The sequence below is a fragment of the Marmota monax genome, unplaced genomic scaffold (assembly GCF_021218885.2).
Source record: "Marmota monax isolate L192 unplaced genomic scaffold, Marmota_monax_Labrador192_F-V1.1 WCK01_AAM20220418_F8-fsc00023, whole genome shotgun sequence".
Lineage (NCBI taxonomy): Eukaryota > Metazoa > Chordata > Mammalia > Rodentia > Sciuridae > Marmota > Marmota monax.
Window position 1 is genome coordinate 5028799 of NW_026692907.1, and position 23403 is coordinate 5052201.

At 45.1% G+C, this 23403-nt stretch overlaps 1 protein-coding gene across 1 annotated transcript in view; it reads right to left on the bottom strand.

Annotated features, from left to right (window-relative positions):
* Plpp3 (phospholipid phosphatase 3) overlaps nt 1-23403 on the bottom strand; it is an 82516-nt gene that overhangs the window by 15761 nt on the left and 43352 nt on the right. The window contains exons 3-5 of the mRNA XM_046450922.2: nt 12048-12328; nt 11581-11638; nt 447-623 (exon numbers count right to left, since the gene is read on the bottom strand). Of these exons, the coding sequence (XP_046306878.1) occupies nt 447-623; nt 11581-11638; nt 12048-12328 (516 nt within the window). The remainder of the gene's footprint in view (nt 1-446; nt 624-11580; nt 11639-12047; nt 12329-23403) is intronic.

Genomic DNA, 23403 nt, shown 5'->3' on the forward strand with positions numbered 1-23403 from the left:
GGAAACAGTAGGCATTTTCCAAAAAGCAGAGTTCAACTGAAGAGTAACCATCCACCAAAGCGGCACGTGAGTACTCTGTGAGTCAGGAGACTTCAACTCTGTTAACTCATGTGACATGTGACCTTGACAAGTTTCTGGTCTAAATGTCCTCATACATAAATCGAGTAAATGGGACAATACCTAAGGTCTCTTCCAGTTGCAACATTCTATAAACTCACACCTTCTGTGTTTATGGAGAAGAGGATTTACAGATCCTGTCGGATCAAAACTCACAGTCTGGAAGGAAGCAAGAATTATTTGCACTTAGCAATGGGGTTCTGGGGAGGAGGTGGTTCTTCAGATACCAAGAGAACAGGAATAAGGGCTCTCTGGCTTTGGTCACTGAGCTGGAAACATTTAACAAGCAAAGGCCTCCGCTTGCGTGCTGAGGCCAAGAGGCTACTTACTATGCAGCAGGCCACCAGGGCTCCTTGAGCAAATCCTGCCAGGACATCAGAAGGATGGTGCTTATGGTCAGATACTCTGGACAGTCCCGTGTAGAAGGCCATCATGATCAAGGTGAACTGCAGGAGGGGTCGAAGCAGGCGGGCACCTCTCCAGGTGAAGCGGGCCTGCAAGTATAGCTGGAGAGAGGAGACAAAACAAGCAGACACTGAGTGACTCCTGTTTGCAGGCCCTGTGACACCAACTCCAATCACACTGAGTGAATCCTGTTTGCAGGCCCTGTGACACCAACTCCAATCACACTGTGTTCCTGCTAAATGGAACTCCCCAGACTTGGGGCAGTAGGTTGTGGATGGAGCATTCAATGTGGACACGACCTCGAGCCAGTTATTTAAATGCCAAGCCTTAGTTCTACAAGAACAACAACAACAAAAAAAAAATAAGAAAAATAGAGATAAATTAGGGAAAGCTGAGAAAGATAATACACACAAATGAATTTCACATTATGTTTGGCACGTCTGTTTCCTTTTAACATCTTCTTGACTGAGACTAAGACCAGTAATGGGTCAGTAAAGACTTTACTTTACAACTGATAACAACCCACTTAATCCATTTGTGCATTTCCTTGGAGATAGCGGATGGACAATCCCTACACTCCCTGCCTCTCCCCACCCCTAAGGTGGTGGAAATACAATAGTGATAGGGGAAGTGGTCGTGATAGAGGGATGCTTCTGCTTCAAAACAAAGCACTCTACCCAAGGACAAGTTTCTAAGTCACCACTAGGAGCTATGGATTTTGAATTAGCATAGAAGGAAACACATAAACCAACTAGACAATGCCAGAGAACTTTCAAGAAGAGACTGAGGGACACTGGATGGGGGGTGGGGGTGGCGAGTAGAAGAGTAACCTGAAGAAAAATGGAAGGGGAAAAAAAAACTAAAAACACCTCTGGCTGAAGGAAAGAAGTTGAAATGACGTCAACTGGGTATTGTCCCCTCAGAGTTATCTGGCTGCAGTTTCCGTTCTAACCTCTGGGCACAACCTACTTCCCAGGTTCCTGTGGGAACTTGGGAAATGAGGGGGGGAAGCGGCAAAGGGACAAGGGGAACTTCCGACTACAAATCAAAGCCCTGGGAGAGGCCAGGGGAGAGGGGAAGCGCAGAGGGAGGGGCTGCTGGCCTCTGGCAGACCTGTGGCAGTGGCAAAGGGGGGCTCTGCCCTTCCTTCTGGGGTCAGGAAGAAGCAAGAAGCAGCCAGTTCTGAGGAGCCAGAAGAGTGGAAGGGCTCAGTCACTCTTGGCTGCAGGAATAGCGTCTAGGACTCAACCCTCAATGACTTGGAAAACTATTTCCAAAAAAGCCAGGCATGGAAAACAGCAGGCAGCTTCATAACCATTTTGAAATTATGTAAGCGTAGTATTGGAAAATCTAAGAGTAATGAATGAAAAACATAAGAGGCTGTACTGATGTCATTGGCCACTAAACCAGTGATAAAAATCAGTGGTCTTCTCATATGTAATTAAAAACCAGTTAAAAATCTAAAAGAAGCAATAAAATCATCCTGTTACAAATTCAGTAGTTCATATGTACGTTCAAATAGATTCCCATGGACATCATAGAAAAATTTAGGGGGAAAGAATAGAAAAAACTTATGCTGAAAATAATCCTTAAAGACAAAACCTGTACCTATAGCCAGAAGAGATTGAGATCAAAAGTGTCAGCCAGGTTCCATGACAGGTGAAAAAATGTACAGAAACGATTAGTTTAAATTCCTGCCTGGCCAGGCCTAGTTAGGGGATGCAAAAAAACTGTACTAATGTGTTTTGTAGGTCCCATGAAGGAAGCTGGGGGAACAGGGTCCATGACTTAAGGGGAAGGAACAACTTGAACCTTAAAGATGAACAGGAGCATTTGCTGGGGGTTAAGGGAGCAGTGGGGAGGGTATGGATTCCACACAGAGGGATGGCTGAGCTCTGCCATCCATGTCCCCAGGAACTTCAAGTCATTCAGCACCTCAGAAAAGAGGATACATGGTCCATGAAAAGGAATAAGGCCACAGAGACAAGAAAGGGTCAGTTCTCAAAGGACCTTGGATGTCAAACTAAAGAACCTGGTCTTTATTCAGAAGACCCATATTCTCCACTTTGTATGGAATACAAAGACCCATATTCTCCACTTTGTATGGAATACAAAAGGACTATTTAAAAAAATAAAACAAAAAAGAAACTGGCAAATGCTCATTACTCTATAATACATCCTTATTTCTGTCACTGATAATGCTTATGAGATTTCTAAAGGCTCTGAGAAGCCCTGCAGAGAAAAAAAAAAAAAGATTTATTTGGCTTTAAGTCACTATTTTTACGGAACACCTACCTACTGGATCACAGAGAATATTACCGTATGCAATGGTGAAAAACATACGGTTTTGAGCAAGGCACCCAATACCATGAAAACAAAATAATAATTCGGATGCTTTTTAAGGGCTCTAGGCAGGGCTGGCTCAATATAAGCAATGCCCAAATCACAGTGAATCTAAAGCTACAGTCCACAAGGCCACTCCCTCCTTTCTGTTGAAAGGACCTTCAGCAGACTGTGCCATCATGGATCAAAAGATCCCTTCCTTCTGGGAGTAGGGATGGAATGATGTTGGTCCAGCTCCTGCTCAGCAAAAAAGTCTTCAGAACAACGGCAAGTTCAGGGAAGAAGGAAAAGTCTGCATACCCTGTGCCCACTGTGGTCTGGCCCTGATCCAGCTGTGCTGGGCAGTGGATGAGGCGGGTAGATAGTAGAAAGATGTGGGTCTTAATCAGAAGACCCTCAGTGAACCTTAGCTTCCCTTCCCCCATAAAAGTGTCATAGCTGCTATCACAAAGGCTGTGGTACGGATTGACTGCTAAGGCAGACAGAGGACAGCAGAACATGCCACTCAATAAACAGAACAACTTCGTCCATCAAACATTTAAAGTAGCCCCAAGATATTTCTATTTCCCACACTGAACAAAGCTGCAGGTCTTCCGAAAAGACTTGTTTGAAATTCTCCACCCTTCCCCTCGCTAGCTGCACGGACTTCAGGTCTCAGGCCTTGGAATCCAGGGTGGGGCAGAGGAAGGGTGGGTTTCCCAACCGGACAAGGCCCACATCTCCCCTGCCACTGACTCAGAGACTTCTCAGGCTGGAGTGCATTAAAAGAAAATTGATGCACGAGAGGAACTTGAGGATGGAGGAGAGGACAGGCCTCAGAATAGCTCCCAGAAGAGAGGAAGAGTGCTTATGAATGAGCAAGAGGAGGCGCCATGAGGAGAAAATTCCTGAAGGAAGCCATCATTCTAGTGACAGAGATGCAGCTGCTCCCCCAGTTCCATCAGTGATGACTACACTCCGGAGCAGGACTGTTCCTGGGATCCACAGCTGGGGCTTTCAGGGAGACAGTGCAACTGTCAAGTGCATTTTGGGGGGCGGAATACAGCTCTGAGTCCATGCCACTCTGCACATTTCAAGCGCATGGTCATTGACCTCTGTGCACCTCAGTCTCATCTATAAAGCAGGATGGACCACATTTCCCTCTCAGGATCAAAGGATATAACATAGAAAGGAGCCTGGTGGGCAGAGGACAGGCACACAAAACATTCTTGAGAAATCTAGTTGCCTATGCCTTGATAAATGAGATGTACTCAATGACTGTGGCGATTTCACCAAAGCAAGTAAACCACTGAGGGAGATTGTGCAATAGCCCTCCACCCAGTGGAGTCATCTGATTTGAGATCTAAGCTAGGGGCAGCAGGCTTTGAGGTTGATCACGCTTTGAGTTGTATTCAGCAACTCCCTGTATCTCTCAGTAATCTCAGAGCTGACTGGGTGGAATTTTGCAGGTTCATACACAAGTCACTCCAGGCCAGAAGTTTGGGCCTCATGAGGATGGCTGAATACATTCTGGACCTGGGAACAACAAAAAAAAATAACTGGAGTTTCAATCCATTTCCAGTGCAAAGGGGCAGGTACATTTTATTCAAGAGAGGAAGTCAACCCTGCTGACCATAAGATGCCAGGAGACAGCAAGATGTTCCCAGAATCAGAATCAGAATGCCTGTAGGGGTTTCAGCAGAGTCATGCAGCCCACAAAGGTTGGTTAGGAAAAGGATGAGCAGAGCTGGACTAAACCAGAAAGCCTAAATCACTGGACCTCCCACAGTCCGCAGATTGTCCAGTGTTCTCATCCCCATCTCTGTGGAGGAAGACCCCAGGGCCATGCTGCAGCATCAGCAGGCAGAATCATTTCCTGGACATTAATGGGAGCCAGGGTTAGATTTGCAATCAGAACAACGAGGGTGGAACCTCTACTCTACTACATAGCAGCTGAATGTCCCTGACTAGTCATCTATTTTCTCACATATCACATAAGATTTTTTTGTGTGTGTGGTGTTGATGATTGAACCCAGGGCCTTGTGCATGCAAGGCAAGCACCCTACCAACTGAGCTATATCTCCAGCTCGTAAGATTTTTCTATTTTTTTAATGCTGCAAGCATCTGTTATATTCAAAACTCTGAAAGACACAGATTGAATGAAATAAGTTCTCACAAAAATTCAAGTATGTGGGGCGGGGTTGCGACTCAGTGGTAGTGCTCTTGCCTAGCATGTGTGTGGCCCTGGGTTTGATCCCTGGCACCACTTAATAAACCAATAAAATAAAGGTATTGTATCCATCTACAACTAAAAAAAAAAATTTAAAGTGCACGTATGTGTATGTATGTATACGTATACACACATGTATATATAAGTCTATATTCAATCTTAAAGTCCTTTTCGTGTACCAAGATTCTGTTTCCATTTTCTAGAGAACTGTGGATGTGACGAGAATCACAGGTGAAAAGTCCTTGCAATACAGAGATCACCCCATAAAATGGAGCTCTCCCTTCTCTTTCCTGGTCCCAGCTTCAAAACTGGAGTCCTGCAGAATTCCAACAAAGCCTCCTTACGCTGAATGCTCCTCTGGTTTGAACCAGCCGGGTCAGATGTGTGTGTGTGAGTCACACTCTCATTCTTGCTAAGTCATTTGTGTTTCATGACATGATTTGCATACTGGTGAAACAGGTCTCTACTGTCCTCTCACTTCATTTCCATTGCTCTAGGGACAGTTGAGAGCTAAGAGTGAAAAGGAGGCTTTTGTCCTTCCTATGTCCCTGCCTCTGCTCTTCCTGGAAGCCTATCCAGATCTCCAACTCCCATAGTAAGATACTTTCTCCTTTCTCCAGTCTCCTTGATGGTTCCCATTTGGCTGTGATTCATGAGCTTAGTGACTCACTCACGTGATGGAGAACTAGCATTTCTCTCTGTAAAGTTAATTATCTGCATTGAGGACCAAAGAAGAATTTTTAGGTGACTTTTCTCCTCCTTTTAAAGCTAATCAAATCTTGTCTTTAGTCATTGTCAGGAGAAGGAAAGAAAATGACCAGTTTGCTGAGCAGTGCTCTAGATGTTTCAAAGTACAATTCCTGCAACTGTCACAACAATCTCTCTCTTTTTTTAATATTAATTTTTTGGTTTTAGGTGGACATAATATCTTTATTTTATTTTTATGTGGTGTTGAGGATCGAACCCAGTGCCTCACACATGCCAGGTGAGCACCCTACCACTTGAGCCACATCCCCAGCCCACAACAATCTCTTTTTAAGTGGACATCAATGTGCCCATTTCACAAATGAAGAAATCAAGGCTAAAGAGAACCATGATTTACTTGGAAAGTAAATGAGTCCATGATCTAAGTACAGAACTACCCGGTCTCCTTAAGGAAATTACTGCTTTACACCCCAAATCTTGATCTTTTGTACTAGTCTCTTCGATCTTTGGAGAAAAGAAGCATTACCTCATGCTCCATCCCCTCCCATCCAGAATCAGAAAAGTTCTCCAACTATTCTACAACTATTTACTTTTATGACTTTGCACCATATTATGAACATTTCTGTGTTCCCTTGTGAACAGGGTCTGACATAGAACAAATGCTCAGAAAGAGATGGATGGATGGATGGATGGATGAATAGATGGATGAGGGGTAAAGGAGTGGAGGGGTGGAGAGATGCATGAGTTAGGGAGGAAAAACATCTGATACAGTGGTTTATTTCCCTTGGAAACAACAATCTTGTTCCTGCAAAGGATTTCAACAGACACTCCCAATATGTGTGGGTACATCTCATGGGCACACCAGATCCCATGCTCTGGGATTCCAAACATATTGAACAAAACCTCAATGACTAACAACCACAGGCTAGAGAACATGCCTGGCAGAGGACAGCCCCTTCCCTGTCTCCTTGGTACCCAACAAACCCTCTGACACATCAATAGTTCTCATGGGGCAGCACAGAAAATCCAATGGGTCAAGTGTTGAGCAGTGGCAGAAAAGGTCTTCCCTACACCACATCGGCCCTTTGTGGTCTATCGGTCAGTGATGAGGAGGCAAAAGAAAATTCTGATTGGAATGGAAAGGAGCACAGCCTCTGAGCATCAGATGGCCTGGGATTCACTCATTCCTTCATGTGATGTTCACTGCGTACTTAACTGCTTTGGGGAGTGGGATGCAATAGTGACTCAAAAGACAAAAAATGGGGCTGGGGTGGTGGCTCAGTAGTAGAGCGCTCGCCGAGCATGCAGGAGGCACTGGGTTCAATCCTCAGCACCACATAAATGTAAAATAAAGATATTGTGTCCACCTCAAACTAAAAAATAAATATTCTTTTTAAAAAAAGACAAAGAATGTTCTCCCTAGTATAACTTACAATTTAGTTGAGACAAACAAGCAAATGAATATATAATAGGTAGCTGGTTAGACACTGAGAGGTATAAAATAAGGCTACAAAGGAGGATGGGGCTGTCACTTTAAACAGTGTGGTCAGGTAAAGTTCTCTGAAAAAGTGACCTGGGGAAAGGCAAGGGGTAAGAGACAGACTTAGAGGGAAAAACACAGCAGCTGGGGAAAGGCCTCGACACAAATTTGCTACAAAAGAAGGAGCTGGGATGGAAAATCCCAAAGGCTGATGATCAACCCTCAAGTGTGCCTTCCACTCCCTGTGTCCTTCCAGCCATCAAAGCCAATCCCCCAAATCCCTATCCTCCTTTCACCTGCACACAGGAAGTTCTTCTAATGTCTCCTGTCTTCATGGGACCAACCCTACCAGAAGCCTTCCTTGGCTTGTGCCACCTACTGTTCCAGGTTAGCATGGATGCCACAATTCCCATGATAAAGTACACATCCCCTTGCCCCTTCTGCACAATGCATCAGACTGCTATTGTCTACCTACGCCTCCAGTCTGAACTCTCCAAGGGCTGACTGCTCCTTACTAATCTCCATCTCCCCACTCCTATCATGGTGCTTGGTGCATAATAGTCACTCACTAAACACTTGACAAATCATGAATGTTCAATGCATTGGTGAGTTCCTTGAGGGCAGGGCCTGGGTCTGATTCATCTCAGTAACCCCAGAAGGTAGCAGAGCACCTGGCACAAGAGGAGACACCAGGTGTGCTACACGATTTGGGATTTGCCCTGTAGTTTATCCAGACAGCCAAGTCATCCTCAACCCCTAAACATAGAGGTGCAGGACCAATCCAGATGTGGTCCCCTGGGGTGCAGGCCAAGGCTCAGAGGCAGGAAGCAAAATTTATGCTTATAGATGCTGTGGGGTTTTTCATATTCGAATTCACGTTAATATCTAACAAACCTTAACCTCATCCTTAAGCTTCTGTGCCCAGATATAATTTGGTGTTTGGGGCATGGTTTTTCCAAGCTACCCATTTTGCAAATCAAAACCTAATATGGAGTGCCCTTCAAAGCCAGGGAGGCCATAGATGGCAGCTGCAGGAGTGGGGCCGGCTAGTGTTTCTCGTCTCCTGCTGTCTTCAAACTGTATGCAGTGTAGGTGTTTGTCCCTGAGAGCTTCCCATCTTCTTTTTAACACAGAGAGCATTTCAAAACTCTTGCAAAGTGGACACAGTTGATAGAGTGCTTGCCTTACATGCACAAGGCCCTGGGTTCAAGCCCTAGCACTACACACAGACAAAAAAAAAAAACTCTTTCTAGTAGAACCACAGAGATGTTGAGATGAGAAGTGTAGACACCATCTAATCCCACTCTTTCATTTGACAGATGAGGAAAGTGAAGTCCAGGTAGGAAAAGTGGCAAGAACGCTGTGGAATAGACAGGACAATCTCCACTTGATAGATGAGTACCCCGAGTCTCTAAGCTAATCCCCCACTTCTGGTTCCTGGTTCTATAGTAATGCCTGTTGGATTCTCTCTGTATGTTCAGAAGTGGTCTCCCAACCTTTCAAGGTCACATTAGCAAAAGCATAGGGCTTACTGGAGGAGGCCAGGGTCCATTTGCCCAACTCCTGCACTTCCTGAAACACAACATAAAAGCATCAGGGAGGGTGGAAGGGCTTCTCTAACTGACTACAGGATCTTCCACCTCCTCTGACAGGCAGCTACAGTGCCTTGGAACTTTCTTTACAAAACTTTGCAAATTGGTTATTATAAGGGATGAGCTTTCTGTGTCACATCACCCTGGCAAACAGTACCACTCTCATCTTTAGCCTTTTGCTTCAGAGGTTGTTTCAGGCCAAGGTGACTTTACAGGTAAAAATGAGTTGTGTGTAGGGACGTGTACATGTGGGTGTCTGAGGGTTGTAAATGTTGAATGGGTACATGTTCCCAAGAGTTGCTAAGAGTGTGCACTGTGGCATGACGACGTGGGAGGAGTGATAAAAGGCTTATTAGGAGATGAGGGATCAGGGTCTCATCTCATTTTCCCTCTCTCTTCCTTTCTTTCCTTCCTTCCTTCCTTCCCTTCTTTCCTTTCTTCCTTGTTACCTTCAAACAATAGGAAGGTGTCAGAATTTTTTCCTCCCTCAGAGACATGCAAATAAATCTTCAAGTCACTCATTATAGCTGGGCATGGTGGCATATGCATGTAATCCCAGCAGTTTTGGAGGCTGAGGTATAAGGATCACAGGTTAAAGAGACCAGCCTCAGCAACTTAGGGAGACCCTTTCTCAAAATAAAAAATAAAATGGGCTGGGGATGGAGCTCAGTGGTAGAGTGCCTCTGGGTTCAATCCCCAATACAGAAAAGAATAAAAAAGGAGAAGAAAGAAAAGGAGAAGGGGAAGGGGAAGAAGAGAAAGAGGAAGAGGTGAAAGAAGAAGACAGAAAATCACTCCTCACTCATGATTTATACAGAGACTCTTTGCCATAACCTCAGCTGGTAAAGGGGTGATGGTGGGTGGAGTGGGGTACATGGGCCTGGTGGAGAGGGTAGGGACATCTCAACCATTAAAACAGTTGTGTAGAAAAGCAAGTCTCCTTCAGTTGAAAATGGAGTTAGGATCAAGAGGTTATCTTCCCCAAGCTTATCCTGATGAGATTTGTCTGTGTTTGGTTTTGGTTTTTGTAGCACAACATAATGGAAAGAATAGACCACAATGTGGACTCATTTCAAGACTAAACTTCAGGTAGCTTTTCTGTCTCTTACTGGCTGCAGAATTTTGTTACTTCTTAGATTTGGGTTTCTTTGTTTCCAGAAAAAGGAAAATCAAAACACATCTCATCAGACTCCTGACAGCATGTTACCATATAAGCTAGATACAGTCCCCAGTGACGGGAGCCCCCAAAATAGGCTCCCCCAAAACATCATCTTCACCTTTGGGGCAGCTGTAAAGAACATCCTGCCCAGTGTTGGCTTCAAAATAATCCAATGTTTTTCTCTTGGAATAAAATGAAGGAACATTAAAAAGAAAAAAAATGAACCCATACCCAACTCTTCTAAGCACTTTTACAAAACACTGAAATTACATTTGTAAAATTGCTTCCAGCTCTGGGTAAAATATACACATGCAGCAGGAACATAAATACTTTGCTAAATTATCTTTTCTAAAGTCAAAACAAAAACAAACCAACAAACAAAAAGAATGGAAGGAAGTGCTATTCATGAATAAAAGATCCAGGGGTAATGTTTTCACAGGTTGGGACCACCTTTAAGCTTTGTATCCTAGGTACCTGAAAGCCAGGGCTTCCAGGCTTGGAAAAGAGTGGGGGTCACAGGAGGAAGCAAAAGAGAACGAGACAATCTCTCTATTGTGTTTTTCCAATTCCTAATTAGGCTTTTTAAATAAGTTGAAATCAAAACGATCTTTTTTCAAACAGCTAATGCTCTTCGGAGCGCTCTGTCTGACTTCTCAACACCTTCTCACTCTGAACTCCACCAAGGCAGCTGGAAGCAGGAAGTGCCCTGGCACACAGACCTCATTGAGGGGAGAGGAAAGGCAGAGAAAACCAAACTTAACTGACAAAGAAAAACAAACAGCCTGCTGTCAGGCAGCTGGGGAGAGGAGGGTGCTCCTCCTGCACTGCCCAAGCATCCCAGGAAATCAAGGCAGATGTAGCCAGGGCAAGGGCAGCTTGTGAATTCAAACCATGGCTCCACCCCTGGCTGAAGAATCTCAAATGTGCTCCTTGGTCTCTCTGGACCTTCATCTCTGGATTCAAGAAATAGGGATAAGGATTCTGTACTTGACAGTGTTGTGAGGAGGCCAGGTGTCCTCAACGATGCTTTGAGTAAAACTCAAAACCACTCTCTGTGGTCAGATGATGATGATGATCTTTAAGGAAGATGGAGAACTGATACAGGGAATATTGGGAGGAGCTGGATCACAAGGCTTGGATTTGAGCAGCTGTTCTGGTGTTTATGCAAATTTTGGCGGATTCTCTGAGCCTGACTTAGTTATCTTTTCCCACAACAGAGAGGATATTATTTATAACATAAAGTTATTTTCTAAGGATCAAATGAGTTAATGGATTTCCAGAAAGCAGGGCTTGCACCATGAAAGCATATGAGCGTCTTCATCGCTTTATAATTTCAAAATGGATTCGCAATCCTTACCAAGAAAGATGGCAGATGCTATTTTTATGTGAAAAGTGGAAGAAGCCTGGGAAATAAAATAACTTCTGCTCAGGCAGTGCCAAGCCCAGAATAAAACCTAACTTTGTTAGCAAACCTCTCTTTCCAGGACTTCACAGTGAAGTCTGTCCCTAATGATTCTGAGGGATTCAGGCCAGGACTGGACTCGGTGCTAATCAGAGGGTAGGTACTTACCACCAGATACAGCATAGTGTACATGGAGAAGGAGGCGTGGCCAGAGAAGAAGGACTTCCTGCAAGAGCAAGAAAGGGCCATGAAAGGGCATATTCACATCCCTGATACTCGCTTGTCTGTCTTCCCTCCCTAGACTGTGACCTTGAGAGCAGGCACTGTGTCTTGTTCATTCTTGCATCTGTGGTGGTGCTTTGGACACATGCCTGGAACATAGCAGGCATGCATGAATAAATAAAAGAAAGAATAAATGAATGGACTTAGCAGTGCTGTATCATAATGGTTTCTTTACATATCTGTCTCAATCATGTGACTCAATCTTGAATCCTGCAAGAATCGGGTCTGGGCCCTTATTTACCCACTGAAACCAGAGCCTAGCACTACAGGTGCTCAGTGGGTGCTCTGTGAACTGCTCTGCATTGAAGGGGTGCAAGCTGTGGCCACTGGGAAGTGCTGAGGTGGCGCCTCACCTGGCTTCCTGCACCTTGCTGTCATCGCCTCTGCATCTGTAGTTCTGAATGTAGCCCTCGGAGCAGTTGATCTGGCTGAAGTCGGGATTGCAGACACTCAAGAAGTGAGGGCGCAGACGTCCTATGGACACTTTGGCAATGTCCGTGAAGGACTGGCTGATGGCACAGCCAAAGAGGAAGCAGCCCACTTGCTTATAGAGGGCTGCCACGTAGGGATTCTGAACTGCTGACCGAGACTTCTCCTTCAGGTAGTAGATCCGGTAGAATTCTCCTGTGATGATCTAAAGGGAAACAAGAAGCAGATTAGGCAGTATCAAGACCCATCTTCAAAACGGATGGTGTAAAGAGTATTAAATGACATAGGAGAATATTCAGTATTTACATACCCGTTATAATCTATAAAAGTCCAATTTTCTACGTAAGAAGTATATAGACACAAATATGCACCAGAGGAATAATCATACTGATAACACAATCATTATTTCCTTTTTTTAAAAAAAGTTCTACATGGGGCTGGGGTTGTGGCTCAGTGGTAGAGCACTTGCCTAGCGTGTGTGAGGCACTGGGTTTGATTCTCAGAACCACATATAAACAAGTAAATAAATGAAGATCCATCAATAACTAATAAAAATACCTAAAAAAAAATAAAGTCCTACATGGTCACATAATACTTTGTAACAAGAAAAAATTCATAATCAAATATGTATTTGAGAAAATCTCAATGACTCAGGAGGTTAAGGCATGAAAATTATGTGTGTGTGTGTGTGTGTGTGTGTGTGAGAGAGAGAGAGAGAGAGAGAGAGAGAGAGAGAGAGAGAGAGACAGACAGACACAAAAGGGCTCTGCTACAGAAAAAAAAAAGAAGTAAATGAAGAATCAAGGACATGGTTCAGGGTGGCCAGAATGTCAGGGGACCTGCAGATTGGAGGTCTCTGAAATTTGGGGTAAAGTGTCACCAACAGCACTGACTCTGCTGAGGGCCTGAGCCCCAGTGGCAACATTATACTGTGGTGGGGGTTTCTGCACACAGCAGTGAGTACCCCACAGGCAGGTCCTGAGTCTGAATCCAGGCTCCGCCACCTGCCTGGTGTCCTTAGCACTAACTTAACCTCACTGAACCTCAGTCCTTCTCCATGAGAGGATGCTTCTCACCTTTGCAGAGCAGTAGGTTCACAATAACAATGCGTTAATAATAATATGGATGGGAAATGCACCAAGTTATAGAAAGAGATGCTTTTATTTTACTTTTCAGAAGTATGGTATGGCAAAAGGAACACCAGTCTAAAAATCAAGAGACTTTCAGTATAATGCCTTTGATGCTCATGAATGTCTCTGAGTCAGCCTGTGTTGTCTCCTCAGGTCGCAAAGGTCAGCAAGTGTGTCTAAATTTGCACACCTTCCTCTGTCCCATGGTGTCTGCTACTTGCCTGAAACCGCCTGGTCTTCCGTGCAACACCGGGGCAGCTCTGCTCAGTAAGGTGAATGTGCATAGGTCTGTATATCAGAGGACCTATTTGACGTTGCTGATGCACACCACACAGCCTGCTCCCTTGGTCTTAACTCCACAGCACAGCTGTGGCCACTTCCTGGTTGCAACCACAGCCTGAGGACAGCACTGGTCAACTCATCGCTCACCACAAGAGATCCTTTCCCACTTCCTCCCAGGGCCACACTTGCCCTTTCAGCCAGCAGAGAGCCGCTCATGACCACAAGGGAAGCAATAGACTGGCATATCCGGGCACTCCTTTGCAAAGGCTCCCGTTAGGTTTTCACACTGAGGGAAGGTGTCATGAGGTCTGTCAAGGCCTTCAAGGGCCCCAAAGTCTGTGGAAAGAAAGCAGCATGTAGGACGGAAACACCAGCTGGTCCCAGGGACCAGCAGGTGCAGAAGTGAGAACAGTAACTGCCACTGCAAATGCTGGCACAGAGAGGCTGTGTTGATACATGGGTGGTATCTGTAAGCGCCACTTTGTTTTCCCAGGTCACGTTGAGTGTGATTCTCTATGATGGGCACGTGGGCAGAGGCCAGTCCAACCAGCATCCTGGCCTAGCCATCCCCTAAGACAGGACAACTAATATCTAACCCTACAAAGTGCTCACAGACTGTCACTGAAGGAGCGAATGAAAGGGGAGCAGGAGAGGAGTCCCAGAGCTCCTCCCTGAGAAACTGGAAATATCCTCTGAACATTACCAAGGGCCCTGTGATAACACGTTGCAAAGATTAAAATCCGAGAAGCATGGCAAGTCAGAAATGAAAGGGACCATTATGTTCAGAAGAAACTGAGGTCCAAATTAACTCACATCTAAAGATTAGACCCAGGTGCACTGACTCCCTGTCCAGCATTCTTTCCTACCGTTCATGATCTAACCCCCTTTTGAACCTGTTTACACTTTTACCCTATGTAACCTTACAGGCTAACGAGTTCCAGATGTTGATTTCCACAATCATGTTCCCCTACCTTCTCATTCTTCTTTATTTATAAATCATCCTCACGTGTCTTATATGCAGGCAAGAACCCTGAAGGAGTCAAGTGGCCAGGGGTGGTGTCCCCACTCCTTGAGTGAATTCAGGGTATCAGGTCCTTCATTTGCAGGATCATGGCACTGGATTCCATGACTTATCCCCCTCATCACCGCAGTGACATTTATTCTCACTCTCCGGGCCTCCCTCCACCACGAGCTTCCCAACCAGGCAAAGGTGATACCACAGCAGAGGAAGGTTGCTTATGAATAACAGCACAGGCAGGAAAACAGAACCACAGCCCGGACACCACCCCTGCCCCAGGATTGCTCCCGAGTTCCCAGAACCAAGCTGCTGGCTCACATGAAGAAACTGTTTCTAAGCGGCTTGCTTGAGCAGCCACCAGCATGATTTCCAGCTTGATGCTGAGAGAGGACACGTGGGTTTATATGGCACCTTGACATCTCACATGCAATTATGATTAATCTCAGGTGAGTCACTTTTCCGCTTCAGTCACCTCAGGGAGGAGGGATCAATGATAATTCAAGGGCTGTCCCCAGCTCTAAACTCCCATCGTTCTACAACTTCCCTCATCACAGCCTCAGTCTTCAATAGTAAATTGTGAATTAAAACCCTTTCTCCTCTCCTGGGGAGATAAAGAGGTAAAAAGGAGTGCATTTCCTGGCACCTCGGGTTCCTAAGGACATTGATAGCAGTCTCTTATTACAGTTCTTCTGCACTTGAGTTTCATCTGGTCTGCAACTCTGCGAAGAAGATAAATCTATTCTAAGCGCTTGGGTAGATCTGAAGGATGTGAGGCTTGCCAATGGTGGAGTTAAGAGGAAAAGTCCAGGTATTCTCTGTCTCTCAGATGCAAAGATCCCCAGCAGTCTCCATCAAGAGAAGTTTATTATTTCTAATGTTTTAAAACCATTTTCCACGGGAAGAACAGCAATTGCATTTGAGGACAGGGCCAGGCTGAAGCCATTTAGCAGACACATGACTCCAGGACCACATGGCTTCTGGGACAGCCCTGACAGATTTTGGAGTTAATGAGCAACAAATTATGTATTTTCTCTATCCCCTTGTACAGAAGGGTCGGGGAGTCGGCAACACAGCCATAAATCATCATTATGAACCAGCCGGACTTGGCTTCTTGTAATCCTAACCTTTAAAAGCCCATTTAATGAAATTCGGGCTGTGAAAGGCAGCCCAAACACCGCACCTAGCCTACAGGAGAGGCGAGGGCTTAAATTGTTCTCCGACACGTTACACACTGAACGCTGGAGTCCCAGATTTATAGCTTTCGGACTTTATTCATTACTCACAATGTTTTTATTCCTGGGTCATAAAATGAACTCTTCCCTCCTCTGCCCCCTCCAAAGGCTCTGTCCCCACCCCCCAGGGCCCTTATTTCTGCCTCAGTCAGCAAGGCTCTGATATGTAAATTTCACTGCAGAGAAAAATGCCTTCAATGTGGAGGCCTTTCAGGAACAGCCAGCCACAGATCTGGGGGTGGTGGCAGGCTGCCAGGCGAGGGGGGCTTCTCCCTACCTGCCTGTTAAAGCCCTTGGCACAGAGGCTGGAAACTCATAAAGTGGGGAAGCACAGCAGTTCAGCTAGGAGGGGACAGAACGGGACCCGTCCTTGCCTGCCAGCGGCTGCAGTTGGTGGGGACCCTGTCTCCTGGAGTGAGGAGCTGCTCTTCCTGTCTCTTCTGGTGAAAGAGAGTTCAGCTGCCCACATATTTACAAATACTCAACTGTTCTGGAAAGGAAATTTGAAGAAACTTAGGAGCGATTTTTTTGGAAAGGACAGAACATGGGATGGTGAGAGAAGCACTGATTTGGGAAAGAAAAATCTGTCTGAGTCCCATCTCTTACTTTAGGCCAAGTGACTTCACCTCTCTGGGTTTAGGGGACCCTACCTATAAAATAAGATTAACAATATCTGCCTAGCAGGACTGCATCTTCAATAAGGTGATATGCCAACTGCCTGGCACCTAACACCTTCCAAAATTGTGTGTGTGTGTGTGTGTGTGTTTTTTTTCCTCCTTCCACTGGAGACAAGACAAACAAAACAGGGCTGAAGATGAGGCTCAAGCGGTAACGTGCTCGCCTGGCATGCGCGGGGCGCTGGGTTCGATCCTCAGCACCACATAAAAATAAAATAAAGATGTTGTGTCCACCGAAAACTGAAAAATAAATATTAAAAATATTCTCTCTCTCTCTCTCTTAAACAAAAGAAAGAAAGAAAGAAAAACAAAACAAAACAAAACAAAATCTAACACGTACTTCCTAGGGAATATCTCTTCCAAGATACTTCCAAGAGTTCCTTGAAAGAGAGCATTCCAAACTGAAGAGTTTGGAAGTGTTGCTCCTCCAGGGTAGAAGCACATAGTGTGTATGGATGATATAATACTGTTTTGGGTTTTTTGTTTGTTTGTTTTTGTTTTTTGGTAGTGGGGATTGAACCTAGGGGCACTTAATCACTGAGCCACATCCCCAGCCCTTTTTTATAATATTTTATTTAAAGACAGGGTATCACTGAGTTGCTTAGGGCCTCACTGCTGAGGCTGGCTTTGAACTCACGATCCTCCTGCCTCAGTCTCCCAAACCACTGGGATTACAGGCATGCGCCACCACATCCGGCAGATGATGCGGAATTTTGACCATTTCATCTAGGATGTCTTTTTCAGGGGAACTAAACAGATGGAAAGAAAGCCAAAGCAGAAAGGATAACCCACACTACCATCTTGTTTTATTTTTGACTTTCTACTCTATTTAGAAATTACCCCAAGAAAGGTAACGTTTTTGCAGTGTCCCAACAATTTCTCTCTGAGAACTCATCTTCTTCCCTTGCTGAGTTTGAGGGACAAGCTTCCCTATATTCTAATCTGCTTTAATACAAAGCACTTTTATATCTACTGTGTTTGCTTCTCACAAAACCCTATGAACTACTAAATTATTACTGACACGTTATAAGTTAGAACAGAGAGGCCAGTGAGTCACCCTCAATCAAAAACAAGGCATGGCAGGGCATGGTGGCCCAGACCTATAATCCCAATGGCTCTGGAGGCTGAGGCAGGAAGATCACAGGAGGCCCTAAGCATCTTGACAAGACACTGTCTCAAAATAAAAGATAAAAAGGGTCAGGGATGCAGCTCAGGGGCAGAGCCCCCGTGGGTTAAATCCCCCCTGGGTTAAATCCCCAGTACTGAAAAAAAACAGAAAAAAGAAAGAAAGAAAAAGAAAAGGTTCTAACTGCTTGTGCCAAGCTGGCTGTCTCCTAGATGCCCTGGCAGGCAGCAGAGTCTCCAGAGACAGACAGACATAGATGACCTTGCACACCTAAGGCCTTGCTGACCACAAAGAGCCAAGTTATTTTTCACATCTCAGCGGATGAAGTTCCTTCCACCCATAAGAGAGTCGTTCGACAAATCTTTGATGATGAAGAATCATCTCAGTTTCTTTCTCAGTCTCAAGGTTCTGCTCCTAAGCCTGGAGACAGAAGCATAGCTACATTTTCTCTGAAGCTGACTGCTCTACTGAGGGCAATGCAGTACAGTCTCATCTGTAACTGGAAATCGATTAGAAATTTAATCTTTGATTCCTCTCTCAATTGGTCATCTTCAGCCTCTTGGCAGGAGGAGATCAATGCCTGGGAAAGGTAATGAGGACATAGATTTGTCCAAGGCCATCAGAGGAGTTTCTGGGCTCTGTAGATAATGACAAGACTCCACCATCTAGAACATGGGCAGCAAAGAGGCCAGACAGAATCTTCAGAAAATATTTATGTCTGGAATCAGCAACGGCTGACTTGATCACACAAGTCTTATGAAGAAAACAGTTTGAAGCATGGAGCATTATTATTTTCCATTAATATTTTCAGGGACTCAGAGCCGTAGGCTCCTGGGTGACCAGCTCTGTAGTCCGTGCGAGAGTCTCCTGGCTGTTCTTTCTGTGACATTGCCTGCTCACAACTTTGTACTCCTTTTTTCACATTGAATTTGCTCAGCTTCCTTAATATTGCTCTTTTTATTGTTGTTATTGTTATTTCTAAACTAATTTCTCCTTCTTCTTGAGTTTCCACATCTGGCTTCCACCCCATAAATGTGACTCTTCCCTGAAGTTGTGCCCCTGGCTTTCTGCTTCGATCTCAGCCTCTTGAAATACCTTCAATTATTCCTTCTGGGAAGATGACCTCCAAAAGATGCCTCCTTCTCCCTCTCTGTTTCTCTAGCTCCAGCCTACCCCACATTCCTACCTTCGTGGCTCAGGTCTCATTCTTACAATCATTAGAAAACCGAGCACAATAGCGTGAAATAATACTCTAATCATTATCTAGCAATTAAGTGGAGTAAAAAATCCTCAGCATTCAAAGACTTCCACAATCTTACTTCCATCTTTTTTTCCTTGCCTGGACTTTGTCAGTTCCCTTATACTGTGCACTTCCGGGTCTGCTTGACAGTTGTCCTGCAAGCACTATTGCTGCCAAGTCTCTCCCACTGGTGGAGCAATCCCCTCTGCCTGGAATATCAGGATCTCTCGAGAAAATGCCACCCCTTCTTCAAAGCAGAGTTCAAGTCTAACCAGGGTACTGGAGCACTCTGCCGGGGTAGGGTTCTGGTTTTTCCAGTTATGACTCTTGGACGAGCTCTCAAGCCTCCAGTTGTTTATCCATAAGATGGGGTTGATACCAGTATCAGGAGCATAAGGGTTGCTGTGATAACTGAATGAGGCAAGTTCTCACTAAACAATGACTGATGCGGGCCTCTGCAGATGAAAACAGCCTTAAGCATTCTTCCTCTGAACTCCCAACAGCACTGTATTCTCACGTGACACCATGTGGGGATGAAGGATCTTGCAAGGAGAATCATTTTTTTCTCAGCTTGTTTCTCAAGCCCAAAGGAAAGAAGTTTCAACGTTCTGAAACGCTCCCTCCCTGTGACCCCCTGCTGTGCATTTCCTCCTCCTGTCTTTATTTGCTGACCAATTCTTTCCTCTTCTTGAAGGTCTAATAGTGCAGCTTGTCTTGTTTAGTCTTGCCTTGCATCCCCTTTGGACCCTAAGCTCCAAGGACAATTCTATATATTTTACATCAGCTTGTTAGGAGGGAGCTGTTCACCACAGGTTCACCTTCTGTACAAATCGCAGATCGCACCACACTGTCCATCTCTGGTGGCCGTCTGCCAGTATTGTGTATGATTTGTCTTCCTCCATACATTGAACCCTCCCCACCCAAGGAACAAAAAGCTTTACAGCTAACTAAATAATGAGCACTCTGCACAGCATGGGTCTTCAATAACTGTCCATCAAAACGCATGGACTTCAAAGCAGGACAGACCTGAGTTTTGATTCCTGGTCCCTCTTTCTGTAAGCAGAGTAATCCTGGACTAATCTCTTTGCTTTTTCAAGCTCCAGTGTCCTCTCTCATTTATAAAATGAAATAAATATAATACCTACCTTGCATAGCTGTTGAGAGGATTTATGATAAGGTAAACTAGTTTTTGGTCCATCAATCGGATGGTCTACCCCTTTCCCCAACACACACTGACTCACACAACATATTTCCCAGCCTCATGAGTATTATCAATTGAAATAGAGACTATTGTTATCTTGGTACTAGACACATTTTCCCCAAAGTCATGAACCCCTAAAAGCTGTACATAACTAAGAATCGCTGCCAGTGTCACCTCTTCCCAGGGATAGGAATGAGTGTGGGTGGCAGGAAAAGGAACACACGAGATCCCAGACAGTACAACCTCGATGCCTGTGTTTGTTAAATCCCAAATAGATGTCCCTCCCAGCATCCCCCAGGGAGAAGGTCTCAGAAGAACTCATAGCCATCTGATCAGGGGACAACATAGTTGAAGGATTCATGTGGCCTCTCTCTGTTGGTGGTCTTGGTAATTGCACAGATGTAGTGGATTGTAAACCAGGGGACTGGGTCTCCCACTAACACACTGCTGGGCCAGCACAACTTCACTTTTTGCAGAGTTGAAAATCGACCAGCCTTTAATGAGGAGGCAATGTTGGGGAGCCTTGTTTTCTTGGCAGAGTTGTTGCAGATAAAGGGAGATGGGGGTGGGGGACTAATGAACTCCAGATGTGGGCAAACCGAAGCCTGATCCTGAATAAACAAGTCCTGGAGGTATTAAGCTCTTCTTCTTGTCTCTCCAGCAAGAAATTTGCATGTGGCACAGAGTGTATTCCCATGCACCTCATGGAACCTATTTAAGATTTTTCAGGAAGCAAACAGGATACCTGCCCCTGCTCCACAGAGCCTCTGACATCCATGTGGCCAAATGCTTTTGGTTTTTGGCCCATAATTTTAGGCCTCTTTGGTGATTTTCACAAACATGATATTGAGTACCATGGCCTTTGTCTTGCACTAGCAATAAAAATCAAATCAGATCAATCCCTACCCTGTGCAGCTAACAGGATGGGCAGGAAATAGACCAGTAAACAGATAAGACAATTCAGCACAGACACTGCCAAGAATAGAGGTGGGCCCAGGGTTCTCCACAATCTTCAGAAGCCTGGGAGGAGGCAGCAGAATGCTTCCTCAAGATGTCTACTTGGTTTTTATTTAGCTCCTACCGTGTGCCAGAGGAAAAGACTGGCCTCTGTCTCCTAGGAACTGTCATCTAGCTGGGGAGACAAGACCTGGGCAGGAATGCATCACAAGACACCCTATTACAGGTGCTACTTGCCTGCTGAGATGGGGTTTAGGGCCACAAGACAACATGCAGTTTATTGGACTAAGCCTCACCACTGTGTTCCCAGTATCTAGCATGCCACAGATGCCTAGTCAAGAGCTGGCTTAGAAGGCAGCAGTGGCACCATTATTTAAAAAGCATTGGCTTATGAATCAGAGGATTCCTGGTCTGGCCTTGCCAGTTATGGGAGAGTCACTGAATAACCTAGAGTCCCAGATGTCTCAGCTCTAACAATCCACCTCTCAGAATGACTTCCAGGTGCAAATAAGAGAGTGTGCACTTTGCAAACAGCTATATTCCAAAAAGAAAGGATGGGTCTCACCGATCTCACATATATAATATCATCTGTTTGATGAACCAAAATGAACTCTGCCACGAATTTAGAGAAAAGGAAAAAATGTAGCTCCAAGGTGGGGGAGTGGTGGTGGTGGGTCAATGGTTGCCCTGAGGCTGCAAGATAAGTAAAAGAATTAGTAAGCACAGAAGTTGGGACTTGAGCCTCAGTCGGATGATGCCAAAGCCTGAGATTTTTTCTTTAGTTAGGAAAATAATTACAGAAATCAGTTTCAAGGGGCCGAGGGGTCCTGGAGGGAAAGTAGCATTTTTATGGTGAGAAGGAGAAGGGGATTCATCCATGACTCACCCATGCATCAATTCCTAGGTATTAAGAATCTATATAAATCCCTTCTGGGGTCTGACCAAAGCAAGTACTGAGCCCGTGTTTATTTATAAAGAATACTGAGCATTTTTGCCATATTAAAAACTTTGCTTAGAATAATCTTCATAACACAGTGCAAGGCACAACTGAAGGGAGGCTAGATAGGAGGTGGGATTTTATTGCTTGCTTCTAATCTCGCTGCTGCTAGAGTCATTAAGCTTTTGCAAAGCAGGGATAGGAACCATTGCTTTGTGGATTTGGAAGGAATTCCTATTATGCTATAATTCCAGAATCTGAGATACATCTGAAAAAGAGGTCAAAATGACCGGGTTTTTCCATAAGTCCTGCCACAGAAAGGTGTCTGCTTTCCCTATAACTTCTGATGATTTGCATCTCTGCACCACCCTGGCCTCCGCTGCCATTCCGTTCCTTTGTTGTGGGGGCTGTTCACCCTGGATCCACGACCTCCAAATCAGGCAAGTCTTCTCCTGCTGCTTCAAACAGACCTGACATTCGGCAGCAGAAGGCCCAGGACAGCAGGTAGCAAGATGATGAGATTCCCAGCCCCGCAGCCTGCCCCCACTATGAGGGTCACTCATGTCCTCTGATCAGAAGCCGGTTCTGGATGAAGCCAGCCAGGCTCTTATGGCCAGGATGGAAAAGTGGGAAATGTGGTGTCGCTGTTGTTAAGTTGTATAGCTTTTCCAGAGTTGAGCAAACCAAAGCAAATTCTGCACTTGGCCTCTGAGGCCTCTGCATGCATTTTTCTCCTGGAGTACTCCTGGTAGGCAGGGCAGGAAAGCAGGCTAGTTGACATCATCAGGGGCCACGGTCCACCCACGCCTCCAGCTGACATGCAACTGCAGCTAGATCAGGAGGCAAAAGTCCTACTGCAAAGGAGGGAGACTCAAATGACCTGGGTTCTAATTCAGTAACTCCAAGGAAAGATTGGGACTTTTTCTGTCTCTTCTTCTCAGATATATTGCTGTGGCTAAGTCGCCTCACTTTTTGAGTCTGTTTACTCATTTACAATAAAGATAGTTAATATTTACTGGGTAGACTGTATATGCCAGGCACTGAGTCACTTTATAGACAGGAGCTCATTTTATTCTCAAAACCTTAGTCCGTAGACATACTCTCTCCATTTAACAGATAAGTCTACGGAGGCTCGAAGAAAGTCATGAACTTGACACATGTCCCATAGGACAAGAGCTCAGATCAGACCTGGATTGTATGTCCTTTGCCCCACGCTAAACGTAACAATACCTGGCTTTTGGGGTCTCTTCCAGGGTGAAATGCATGGACATAGTCCAGGGCACACAGCAGAACTCAACAAGGGAAAGCAATTAGTGTGGCATTGTCTTGCCTGGTGTCTCCCCAAGGTGTAGAAAAACCATCAAACCATCGTGCTGATCTCACATAGAATAAGGAAGCAACGCCTCTGCTTGTCCTATAACCAAGGCCCAGAGCACAGGTCTGCTTCAAGGAAACCCGAGAATTCAGACAGCATTTTATT